The sequence below is a fragment of the Anomaloglossus baeobatrachus genome, chromosome 4, assembly GCF_048569485.1.
Source record: "Anomaloglossus baeobatrachus isolate aAnoBae1 chromosome 4, aAnoBae1.hap1, whole genome shotgun sequence".
Classification (NCBI taxonomy): Eukaryota; Metazoa; Chordata; class Amphibia; order Anura; family Aromobatidae; genus Anomaloglossus; species Anomaloglossus baeobatrachus.
The window spans coordinates 53,575,468-53,588,163 of NC_134356.1; the positions used below are offsets into that span (position 1 = coordinate 53,575,468).

General features: G+C 49.4%; 1 protein-coding gene across 1 annotated transcript in view; it reads right to left on the bottom strand.

Annotated features, from left to right (window-relative positions):
* Nucleotides 1-12,696, bottom strand: part of LOC142303164 (proton-coupled amino acid transporter 1-like) — a 112,130-nt gene that overhangs the window by 51,342 nt on the left and 48,092 nt on the right. The window contains exons 6-8 of the mRNA XM_075344335.1: nt 12,353-12,437; nt 11,618-11,836; nt 2,694-2,792 (exon numbers count right to left, since the gene is read on the bottom strand). Coding sequence (XP_075200450.1) covers nt 2,694-2,792; nt 11,618-11,836; nt 12,353-12,437 — 403 coding nt within the window. The remainder of the gene's footprint in view (nt 1-2,693; nt 2,793-11,617; nt 11,837-12,352; nt 12,438-12,696) is intronic.

Sequence of the window (12,696 nt, forward strand, 5' to 3'; positions counted from 1 at the left end):
CACGGTGGTCGGGGGCGGCAGCTCCGCACGGTGGCCGGGCGGCAGTGAGTTCATTGTAGATTGTAGGCATTTCTGAACAGGTGGGTTTTCAGGTTCCGTTTGAAGTTTGCAAGGGTGGGGGATAGTCTGACGTGTTGAGGCAGTGAGTTCCAGGAGACTGGGGATGCTCGGGAGAAGTCTTGGAGTCGGTTGCGTGAGGAGCGAATGAGAGAGGAGGAGAGAAGGAGATCTTGGGAGGACCGGAGGTGACGTGTTGGAGTGTAGTGGGAGATTAGTTCAGAGATATACGGAGGAAACAGATTATGCACAGCTTTGTAGGTCAGTATTAGTAGTTTGAATTGGATATGATGGAAGATTGGGAGCCAGTGGAGGGATTTGTAGAGGGGAGAAGCGGGGTGGTATTGAGGAGAGAGGTGGATCCGTCGGGCAGCAGAATTAAGAATGGACTGGAGAGGGGCGAGCGTGTTGGCAGGGAGACCACAGAGGAGGATGTTGCAGTAGTCGAGGCGGGAGATTATGAGGGCGTGCACTAGCATTTTTGTAGATTGGGAATTGAGGAAAGGGCGGATTCTGGAAATATTTTTGAGTTGAAGACGGCAGGAGGTGGTGAGGGATTGGATGTGTGGTATGAAGGACAAGGCAGAGTCAAAGGTCACTCCGAGGCAGCGAACTTTGTGTACTGGCGAGAGCATGGTGTTATTTATTGTAATAGATAGATCAGGTGGAGAGTGTAGGTGAGACGGAGGAAAGATGATTAGTTCAGTTTTGGCCACATTGAGCTTTAGGAAGAGAGAGAAGAAGGAGGATATAGCAGGTAGACATTTCGGGATTTTGGACAGCAGAGAAGTAACATCTGGGCCAGAGAGGTAGATCTGGGTGTCGTCGGCATATAGGTGGTATTGGAAGCCATGGGACTTTATGAGTTGTCCCAGGCCAAATGTATAGATAGAAAAAAGTAATGGTCCCAGGACAGAGCCTTGAGGAACGCCAACAAAGAGATGGCGGGATGAAGAGGTTGTGTGGGAGTGGGAGACACTGAAAGTGCGATTGGAAAGGTATGAAGAGATCCAAGAGAGGGCGAGGTCTCTGACACCAAGGGAAGAGAGGATCTGTAATAGGAGGGAGTGGTCAACGGTATCGAAGGCTGAGGACAGGTCTAGAAGTAAGAGTATGGAGAAGTGCTTGTTCGCTTTGGCAGTAAGTCATTTGTGATTTTAGTCAGGGCAGTTTCAGTAGAATGATGAGGAGGAAAGCCGGACTGTAGGTTGTCAAACAGAGAGTTAGAGGAGAGGTGGGAGGAAAGTTCAGCATGGACATGTTCCAGGAGTTTTGAGGCAAGTGGGAGTAGCGATATGGGGCGATAGCTGGTAGTAGAGGTTGGATCGAGGGAATGTTTCTTTAGGATGGGTGTGACTGTTGCATGTTTAAAGGCAGAGGGGAGGTACCAGTCGTTAAAGATAGGTTGAAGAGATGGGTTAAGGCTGGAATAAGGATAGTGGTGAGGTTGGGGAGGAGGTGGGATGGGATCGGGTCAAGTGCGCAGGTGGTGAGGTGCGCTTTTGAGAGAAGACGTGCAAGCTCTCCTTCGGTGATGGTGGGGAGGAAGTTTATGGGGAGGGGAAGTGGTCAGTTATATGAAGGGGTTGTGGTGGTTGAGCAGAGAAGACTTGTCTGGTTTGGTCGATTTTTTCTTTGAAATAAGTGGCAAAGTCTTCTGCAGAAATGAGGGAATTTTGAGGGGGCAGTGGTGGGCGAAGGAGGGAGTTGAAAGTATTGAATAACTGTTTGCGGTTGTGTGTTAGAGAGGATATGAGGTTTCTGAAGTAATCGTGTTTAGCAGTGGTGAGGACTGAACGAAATGTGTGAATTGCATTTTTTGAATGTGGTGAAGTCTTCCTGAGAGTGCGTTGAACTCACTTGCCTTTCCGCCGCCATCGTGTCCGACGATGGATTTCGGCTCAGTACGCATAACCCCGGAGTTATGGTCATGTGCACTATTATGCCAGGTGTACGTGTCCTGGCTTCAAACTGAAGTAGTGCGCATGACCCAAACTCCGGGGTCATACGCACTGAGCCGAAATCCAGTGTCGGGTGGTGAAGGCAGCGCAGAGGTGAGTGAGATCATCCTGTGACGCTGCGCATTCATTAGCATAATAGCACACCCACAGGGGTGTACGAATATACTAATGGGGAAGACTGGCCGGGGAACTAACGTCCAGGGGACTAGTCCCTGCGCTCATTAGCATACGGTAAAAATTCTATAGAAATATTTTTTCTAAAGATCTCTTTATATAGGCTAGTGTATACAGGGACGGTTAGGCAGGGATTAGAGATATGCACCCAGAAGTGCTCTTGGCTCAGGTTCCCTTTAAACTGCTGGGATCAGAGGTGTCTGCATCATGGGAGTCCCTCAGCTGCCTGGTGAAGGATCTAGGAGTTAAATCACCACCGATCTGTTACTGGGGGCTTAGTCCACACAAAAGCCATGAACACCAAGTCTGTAGTACCCGCACCCTGCTGATTTGCATGGTAATGGCAGAGGCGAGGCAGTAATGCTGTGCACACGTTGCAGAAATTTTCTGCACCAGATCTGCACGCAGTGGGAAAAAAAAAAAAAAAAAAACGCGTCAAAAACCGCAGCGTGTGCACAGGGCCTAATACGTACTGCATTAATCATAGTGTCATCAGCTTACCACTCCAATGCCCTCAAAGGCAAAGATGGCCGTCCCAAAAAAGAGAGGATATGTTCTCCAGCTGGCGGCATAGGAAAGGTGCGAGGGATCCGGTATGTCCTGAAAGCAAGAAAAGCCATCTTATTAATACACCGAACAGACTCAAACACGAACACTTATCCAGGGGCTAGAAGCAGAAAAGCAGCTGGCAGCTCATTAGCCGGGGATCACTCACCTCGCTGGAGATTAAAAAAAGAAACGCGGGGTTTAAAACAAAACCAATAATTATTTCTTATAATTCATGTAGGAAGGGAGTGGTGCTACTGGGGGGGGGTTATGTTACTATCCAGGAATGTGCTCCACATCCAAGAATAACAGTAATAATTGCTGCTATTAGGACACGTGACACGACGCGGAACTGGGAATCTTCTTAACCAAAAGCCACATAAAAACACTTTAATAAGTTTCCAAATTACTTCAATGGGGTAAAAACCATAAAGAGGAGACAACGCACAAGTCTGGGAGGCAGAAAACACCTCAAATTTAGAGATATATATTTATATATATATATATATATATATATATATATATATATATATATATATATATATATATATATATATATATATATATATATATATATATATATTTATTTATTTATTTATTTATTTATTTTTTTTTTTTCTTTGGGGGGGGCTTTCTTTACCATGTACGCACAAAACTACATATTTTACTGACCTATAAAAAAGGTGCGGTATCTAAACTTTTGGGTGCAGAAAAATTTGATATTTCAACTGTCAAAAAAATAAAAAGTTAGTTGTTTGTGTTTTAAGTGTTGATTTAAAAAAAAAAAAAAAAAAAAAATAATAATATATATATAATAAAATATATACCGTATTTTTCGGACTATAAGACGCACCTGACTATAAGACGCACCCTGGTTTTAGAGCAGGAAAGAAGGGAATTTTATTTACTTACCGTAAATTCCTTTTCTTCTAGCTCCAATTGGGAGACCCAGACAATTGGGTGTATAGCTTATGCCTCCGGAGGCCACACAAAGTATTACACTTAAAAGTGTAACCCCTCCCCTCTGCCTATACACCCCCCGTGCCTCACGGGCTCCTCAGTTTTGGTGCAAAAGCAGGAAGGAGGAAAAGTTATAAATTGGTTTAAAGTGAATTCAATCCGAAGAAATTTCGGAGAACTGAAACCATTGAACATGAACAACATGTGTACACAAAGAACAACAGCCCGAAGGGAACAGGGGCGGGTGCTGGGTCTCCCAATTGGAGCTAGAAGAAAAGGAATTTACGGTAAGTAAACAAAATTCCCTTCTTCTTTGTCGCTCCATTGGGAGACCCAGACAATTGGGACGTCCAAAAGCAGTCCCTGGGTGGGTAAAGTAAAACCTCGAAATAGAGCCGTAAAACGGCCCCTTCCTACAGGTGGGCAACCGCCGCCTGAAGGACTTGCCTACCTAGGCTGGCATCTGCCGAAGCATAGGTATGCACCTGATAGTGTTTCGTGAAAGTGTGCAGGCTCGACCAGGTAGCTGCCTGACACACCTGCTGAGCCGTAGCCTGGTGCCGCAATGCCCAGGACGCACCCACGGCTCTGGTAGAATGGGCCCTTAGCCCTGAGGGAACCGCAAGCCCAGAAGATCGGTAGGCTTCGAGAATAGGTTCCTTGATCCACCGAGCCAGGGTTGATTTGGAAGCCTGTGACCCTTTACGCTGGCCAGCGACAAGGACAAAGAGTGCATCCGAGCGGCGCAGGGGCGCCGTACGAGAAATGTAGAGTCTGAGTGCTCTCACCAGATCCAACAAGTGCAAATCCCTTTCACATTGGTGAACTGGATGAGGACAAAAAGAGGGTAAGGAGATATCCTGATTGAGATGAAAGGGGGATACCACCTTAGGGAGAAATTCCGGAACCGGACGCAGAACCACCTTGTCCTGGTGAAACACCAGGAAAGGAGCTTTGCATGACAGCGCTGCTAGCTCAGACACTCTCCGAAGTGATGTGACTGCTACTAGGAAGGCCACTTTCTGCGAAAGGCGTGAGAGAGGAATATCCCTCATTGGCTCGAAAGGTGGTTTCTGAAGAGCCATCAGCACCCTGTTCAGATCCCAGGGTTCTAACGGCCGCTTGTAAGGAGGGACTATGTGACAAACCCCCTGCAGGAACGTGCGGACCTGTGGAAGTCTGGCTAGGCGCTTCTGAAAGAACACAGAGAGCGCTGAGACTTGTCCCTTAAGTGAGCCGAGCGACAAACCTTTTTCCAATCCGGATTGAAGGAAGGAAAGAAAAGTGGGCAAGGCAAATGGCCAGGGAGAAAAACCCTGATCAGAGCACCAAGATAAAAATATCCTCCACGTCCTGTGGTAGATCTTGGCGGACGTTGGTTTTCTAGCCTGTCTCATAGTGGCAATGACCTCTTGAGATAACCCTGAGGACGCTAGGAGCCAGGACTCAATGGCCACACAGTCAGGTTGAGGGCCGCAGAATTCAGATGGAAAAACGGTCCTTGAGACAGCAAGTCTGGTCGGTCTGGTAGTGCCCACGGTTGGCCCACCGTGAGATGCCACAGATCCGGGTACCACGACCTCCTCGGCCAGTCTGGAGCGACGAGGATGGCGCGGCGGCAGTCGGACCTGATCTTGCGTAACACTCTGGGCAACAGTGCCAGAGGAGGAAACACATAAGGGAGTTGAAACTGCGACCAATCCTGAACTAAAGCGTCTGCCGCCAGAGCTCTGTGATCCTGAGACCGTGCCATGAATGTCGGGACCTTGTGGTTGTGCCTGGACGCCATTAGGTCGACGTCCGGCATCCCCCAGCGGCAACAGATCTCCTGAAACACGTCCGGGTGAAGAGACCATTCCCCTGCGTCCATGCCCTGGCGACTGAGAAAGTCTGCTTCCCAGTTTTCTACGCCCGGGATGTGAACTGCGGATATGGTGGAGGCTGTGGCTTCCACCCATAGCAGAATCCGCCGGACATCCTGGAAGGCTTGCCGACTGCGTGTTCCGCCTTGGTGGTTGATGTAAGCCACCGCTGTGGAGTTGTCCGACTGAATTCGGATCTGCCTGCCCTCCAGCCACGGCTGGAACGCCTTTAGGGCAAGATACACTGCCCTTATCTCCAGAACATTGATCTGAAGGGAGGACTCTGGCTGAGTCCAAGTACCCTGAGCCCTGTGGTGGAGAAAGACCGCTCCCCACCCTGACAGGCTCGCGTCCGTCGTGACCACAGCCCAGGATGGGGGCAGGAAGGATTTCCCCTTCGACAGAGAAGTGGGAAGAAGCCACCACTGAAGGGAAGCCTTGGCTGCCCGAGACAGGGAGACGTTCCTGTCGAGGGACGTCGACTTCCTGTCCCATTTGCGGAGAATGTCCCATTGAAGTGGACGCAGATGAAACTGCGCAAAAGGAACTGCCTCCATTGCTGCTACCATCTTCCCTAGGAAGTGCATGAGGCGCCGCAAGGGGTGTGACTGGCCTTGAAGGAGAGATTGCACCCCTGTCTGCAGTGAACGCTGTTTGTCCAGCGGAAGTTTCACTATCGCTGAGAGAGTATGAAACTCCATGCCAAGATATGTCAGTGATTGGGCCGGTGTCAGATTTGACTTCGGAAAATTGATGATCCATCCGAAACTCTGGAGAATCTCTAGAGCAATGCTCAGGCTGTGTTGGCATGCCACTTGAGAGGGTGCCTTGACAAGCAGATCGTCTAAGTAAGGGATCACCGAGTGTCCCTGAGAGTGCAGAACTGCTACTACTGTTGCCATGACCTTGGTGAAGACCCGTGGGGCTGTCGCCAAGCCGAAAGGCAGTGCCACGAACTGAAGGTGTTCGTCCCCTATGGCGAAACGCAGGAAGCGCTGATGCTCTGGAGCAATCGGTACGTGGAGATAAGCATCTTTGATGTCGATTGATGCTAGAAAATCTCCTTGGGACATTGAGGCGATGACGGAGCGGAGCGATTCCATCCGGAACCGCCTGGTTTTTACATGTTTGTTGAGCAGTTTTAGGTCCAGAACAGGACGGAAGGATCCGTCCTTTTTCGGCACCACGAACAAGTTGGAGTAAAAACCTTGACCCTGTTGCTGAAAAGGAACAGGGATCACCACTCCTTCTGCCTTCAGAGTGCACACCGCCTGAAGAAGAGCATCGGCTCGCTCGGGGGGCGGCGATGTTCTGAAGAACCGAGTCGGAGGACGAGAGTTGAACTCTATCCTGTAACCGTGAGACAGAATGTCTCTCACCCAACGGTCTTTTACCTGTGGCAGCCAGGCGTCGCAAAAGCGGGAAAGCCTGCCACAGACCGAGGATGCGGTTTGGGGAGGCCGAAAGTCATGAGGAGGCCGCTTTGGGAGCGGTTCCCCCGGAGGTCTTTTTAGGACGTGACTTAGACCGCCATGAATCGGAGTTCCTCTGATCCTTCTGAGGCCTTTTGGACGAGGAGAATTGAGACCTGCCCGCGGACCGAAAGGACCGAAACCTCGATTGTACCTTCCGTGGTTGAGGTCTGTTTGGTTTGGACTGGGGCAAGGATGAATCCTTTCCCTTGGATTGTTTAATGATTTCGTCCAAATCGCTCACCAAACAGACGGTCGCCAGAAAATGGCAAACCGGTTAAGAACTTTTTGGAAGCAGAGTCTGCCTTCCATTCACGTAGCCACATGGCCCTGCGGACTGCCACCGAATTGGCGGATGCTACCGCCGTACGGCTCGCAGAGTCCAGGACAGCATTAATGGCGTAGGACGCAAACGCCGACGCCTGAGAGGTTAAGGACACCACTTGCGGAGCAGACGTACGTGTGACTGCATTAATCTGCGCATGACAAGCTGAGATAGCTTGGAGTGCCCATACGGCTGCGAATGCTGGAGCAAAAGACGCGCCGATAGCTTCATAGATGGATTTCAACCAGAGCTCCATCTGTCTGTCAGTGGCATCTTTGAGTGAAGCCCCATCTTCCACTGCAACTATGGATTTACTGGAGGATCCACCTTGGGACACTGAGCCCAGCCCTTGACAACGTCAGGGGGGAAGGGATAACGTGTATCCTTAAGGCGCTTGGAAAAACGCTTATCTGGACAAGCTCGGTGTTTCTGGACTGCCTCTCTGAAGTCAGAGTGATCCAGAAACGTACTCAATGTCCGCTTAGGAAACCTGAAACGGAATTTCTCCTGCTGAGAAGCTGACTCCTCAATTGGAGGAGCTGGTGGAGAAATATCCAACACCTGATTGATGGTCGCTATAAGGTCATTCACTATGGCGTCACCTTCAGGTGTATCTAGGTTGAGAGCGGCATCAGGATCAGAATCCTGATCTGCTACCTCCGCTTCATCATCCAGAGAGTCCTCCTGCTGAGACTCCGAACAGTGTGATGAGGTCGAGGGAACTTCCCAGCGAGCCCGCTTAGGCGGTCTGGGACTGCGGTCCGTGTCAGAGACCTCACCCTGGGACCTATGGGTCACCCCAGGAGCACTTTGCTGCTCCAACTGAGGGGGGCCTGGGGTCAATGATTGAACAGTGCCCGTGGCCTGAGTCACCGGTCTGGACTGTAAGGCTTCTAGTATCCTAGCAGACCATTTATCCATACTCTCAGACAGTTTGTCAGCAAATACTGCAAACTCCGTCCCTGTCACCTGGACAGTGGTAGCAGGTGGTTCCACCTGGGCCACTAGTAGCAGAGGCTCCGGCTGAGTAAGTGCCACAGGGGCCGAGCATTGCACACAATGAGGATCGGTGGAACCTGCCGGTAGTATAGCCGCACATGAGGTACAGGTTGCAAAGTAAGCCTGTGCTTTGGCACCCTTGCTTTTTGCGGACGACATGCTGTTGTCTCCTCTGAGTACAATCCAGGAGGGTATATAGCCAAAAATCAACAGTGCGACCGTACAGTGTAAATGTATAGCATATAAGCATATATATATATGTACACTTCGGCACTCAGTGGGGCCAGCACCCAGGTGCTGCTTACCGACCGCTCAAAGCGGTTGTGTGATCACCAGATTCCCTTGCCTGGGCCTCCCAGAGCTGTGTTGTCTCTCCTCTCCAGCGTCAGAAGTGCTGACAGGAATGGCTGCCGGCGTTCTGTGGGGAGGAGGGGGCCGTGGGCGTGCCCCAGAAAGTGCGGGAATCTGATGCCCCACTGAGCTGAGTGAGGGGGGAGGAGGATACAGAGTATGCTCCAGCCCTCAGCGCTGACGTCCTGTGCAGCGTCCCGCCCTTCCCCTGACTGGCAGGCCTGGGGGCGGGAATATGCGATACTAGGCCGCAAAAGCCGGGGACTAAAGTTATAAGCGCGGCCGGCAAATAAGCGCGGCCGACGCGGTAGTCCCCGGCGCACTAACACACCCAGCAGTGCTGCAGTGTGTATGGCACAAGCGCTCCATGCGCGGTCCCCCAGGGGGACACAGAGTACCTCACAGTAGCAGGGCCTTGTCCCTGACGATACCCGGCTCCTGTCCAGCAGATTCCCCAGGGGCTGCGGAGGGAGCACGGTCTCAGTGCCTGGAGACCGATTAGGATCCCACTTCCCCCAGAGCCCATTAAGGGATGGGGAAGGAAAACAGCATGTGGCTCCTGCCTGTGTACCCGCAATGGGTACCTCAACCTTAACAGCACCGCCGACCAGAGTGGGGTGAGAAGGGAGCATGCTGGGGGCCCTGTTATGGGCCCTCTTTTCTTCCATCCGACCTAGTCAGCAGCTGCTGCTGACCAAGATGTGGAGCTATGCGTGGATGTCAGCCTCCTTCGCACAAAGCATGAAAACTGAGGAGCCCGTGAGGCACGGGGGGTGTATAGGCAGAAGGGGAGGGGCTTTACACTTTTAAGTGTAATACTTTGTGTGGCCTCCGGAGGCAGAAGCTATACACCCAATTGTCTGGGTCTCCCAATGGAGCGACAAAGAAATAGAAAAATAAAATTTTAAGCAAAAAATGGAGTCATGACACTTATGGGGCGAGGATCTGCTGCTGACACTTATGGGGGTAATGTCCCCAAATTCTCTACTAAGATACCCCATCCTGGTAATGATCCTCCTGCCTTGTATATACCCCCAACCTGCTCATATACCCCCATCCTGCTCATAATATACCCCCCATCCTGCTCATAATATACCCCCATCCTGCTCATAATATACCCCCATCCTGCTCATAATATACCCCCATCCTGCTCATAATATACCCCCATCCTGCTCATAATATACCCCCATCCTGCTCATAATATACCCCCATCCTGCTCATATACCCCCATCCTTTCTGATAATATACCCCCATCCTGCTCATAATATACCCCCATCCTGCTCATAATATACCCCCATCCTGCTCATAATATACCCCCATCCTGCTCATAATATACCCCCATCCTGCTCATAATATACCCCCATCCTGCTCATAATATACCCCCATCCTGCTCATAATATACCCCCATCCTGCTCATAATATACCCCCATCCTGCTCATAATATACCAACATCCTGCTCATAATATACCCCCATCCTGCTCATAATATACCCCCATCCTGCTCATAATATACCCCCATCCTGCTCATAATATACCCCCATCCTGCTCATAATATACCCCCATCCTGCTCATAATATACCCCCATCCTGCTCATAATATACCCCCATCCTGCTCATAATATACCCCCATCCTGCTCATAATATACCCCCATTCTGCTCATAATATACCCCCATCCTGCTCATAATATACCCCCATCCTGCTATACCATGCTATACCATGCTGGTATACGGCCCGCATCCTGTGGCACATAAAAAAAAATATACGTTCATACTCACCTTACCTCACCTCACTCCCTGCAGCATCGCTCCTCCTCCAGTCTGTGTCAGCGCCGCTGAGTGGAGCCGTCCCAGTTCCCCTGCAGTACCGCAATCTCCTCCTGGCTGCCGGCGGCCGCTGAGTGGAGCCGTCCCCGTTCCCCTGCAGCACAGCGATGTCCTCCTGGCTGCCGGCGGCTGCGCGTGGACACGTGCGCACAGCGATGACGTCATTGCTGTGCGCACCACTAGTCTCCACTCAGCAGCCGCCGGCACAGACAGGAGCAGATTGCGGTGCTGCAGGGGAACGGGGACAGCTCCACTCAGCGGCCGCCGGCAGCCAGGAGGAGATTGCGGTACTGCAGGGGAACGGTGACAGGTGAGTGTACTGCTTCACTGCACCCCGCGCTGATGATGATGCACGGGGGGGGGGCAGTGAATACAGCCGCACATGATCACGCCAGGCTGTAGTTGCCAGGGGTGATCATGTGGGCCGGCTGTTTATCCCTCGCCCATCATCCCGCCCACCTGTCAGTGCTGAGAGATGATGGGCGGGAGGATGGGCATGCATATTAAATTAGCGGGTCCACGTGGTCAAGGCAAGCGCTGCTGCAGCCTGCTCATGCCCCCGATGACTGGCTCCACCGCAGCACCCTCATTCCCCGCAGCCCTACATTCAAACCATAAGACGCACCCCCCACTTTCCCCCAACATTTGAGGGGAAAAAGAGCGTCTTATGGTCCGAAAAATACAGTAAATATATTAGTAGTATATATTGTAATATACAATTTATACTAATTCATATACAACAAATATAATTAAAAAATATAATAATAATATAGCAATACATATATTATATATTACTAGTATATATTGTAATAGTAATAATAATAATAATAATAATAATAAACAATATATACTACTCATACAATAAACACCACAATATATAATAAAAAATATAATATTAATATAGCAATAAATAATAATATACTACTAATATGTAATATACTAATAATAATAACTAATAATCAATACAAAATGATGATATTATTATTATTATTATTATTATTATTATTATTATTAATAATAATAATAATAATAATAATAATAATAATAATAATAAATAATTTAAAAAAAAATATATAAGGCATACTGACCCTGCCAATAAACTGGTAGATCATAACGACGCTCCCCAGCATGGCCACATTGGCGAGGAGTGAGAAGACTGACAGGTAACGAAGGTTCCGAATAAACACCAGGAGGATGAGGAACGGTAGAAAGGAAAGGATGTACAGCCGGGAATCCATGCTCTCCTTCAGGATCACAGTCTCATTGGAGCCGCAGTTGTTGGTGGTGCCATTGGCGGCTTCTACGACCTTCAGGAAGACAAGATGGCGGTGGTAAATGTAAAAGACGCCAGCAAAAGAGTCACCATACTGTGAGACCATAAAGATCCAAAACCCACAACACTAATGCCCTCATTAAATTATGGAAAAGTAGGGACACGTTAGATGGATGGTCGTCCTGCCACCAATAAGAGGGGTCCAGACGGCAATCCTCAATCGCCAGCAGATTTATGAGCCTTAGATAAAAACTATTTTGGATTAATTATATGGCTAATTGCAGTTCAGCCTTGGGGCTCACACTTACAGTTGTGCCAATCTGAGCATGGACTACAATATTGGCCACAGGTCTTGCACTTCATATAAAGTAAAGAAGCAGTTGTGAGATAACTTATTGGTATATTAAAACAGAAAGGCGTTATCCTTAAATTTTACCAAACAGGCTGGAGAAAAGAAAAAAAAAAAAGCTTGTAGTGAGCACTAGTGGCCACCAGGTGGCACTGGGGACACATTTTAATTGTAGGCAGTCAGGACATATATGCAGTATACCTGCTTTATGTTATCAGCCAGGAACACAAAGTACACACAGCAAAATCCCAGCTGGGTGAGGATGAGGAAGAAGCCGACCGTCCTCCTAGGACACAAAGACATCAGGGATATATTATACAGAGGGTTTTATGTGCAGTGTCAAATACACAGAAATCCCTACAGGAGTAATGTGGTGAGGATGGTGCAGCGCCCGGCTCAGTGTCCCGGATCCTGGGGTTACAGCGCCGCGCCTGTGTAATCACGTCCTGCAGATTTCTAATATTCTTTTATTTAACTCATCGCCATTTTCTAGATCTCTGCTTTATGTCAGTAAATGGAAACAGATTTGCTTACACGCTGGCATA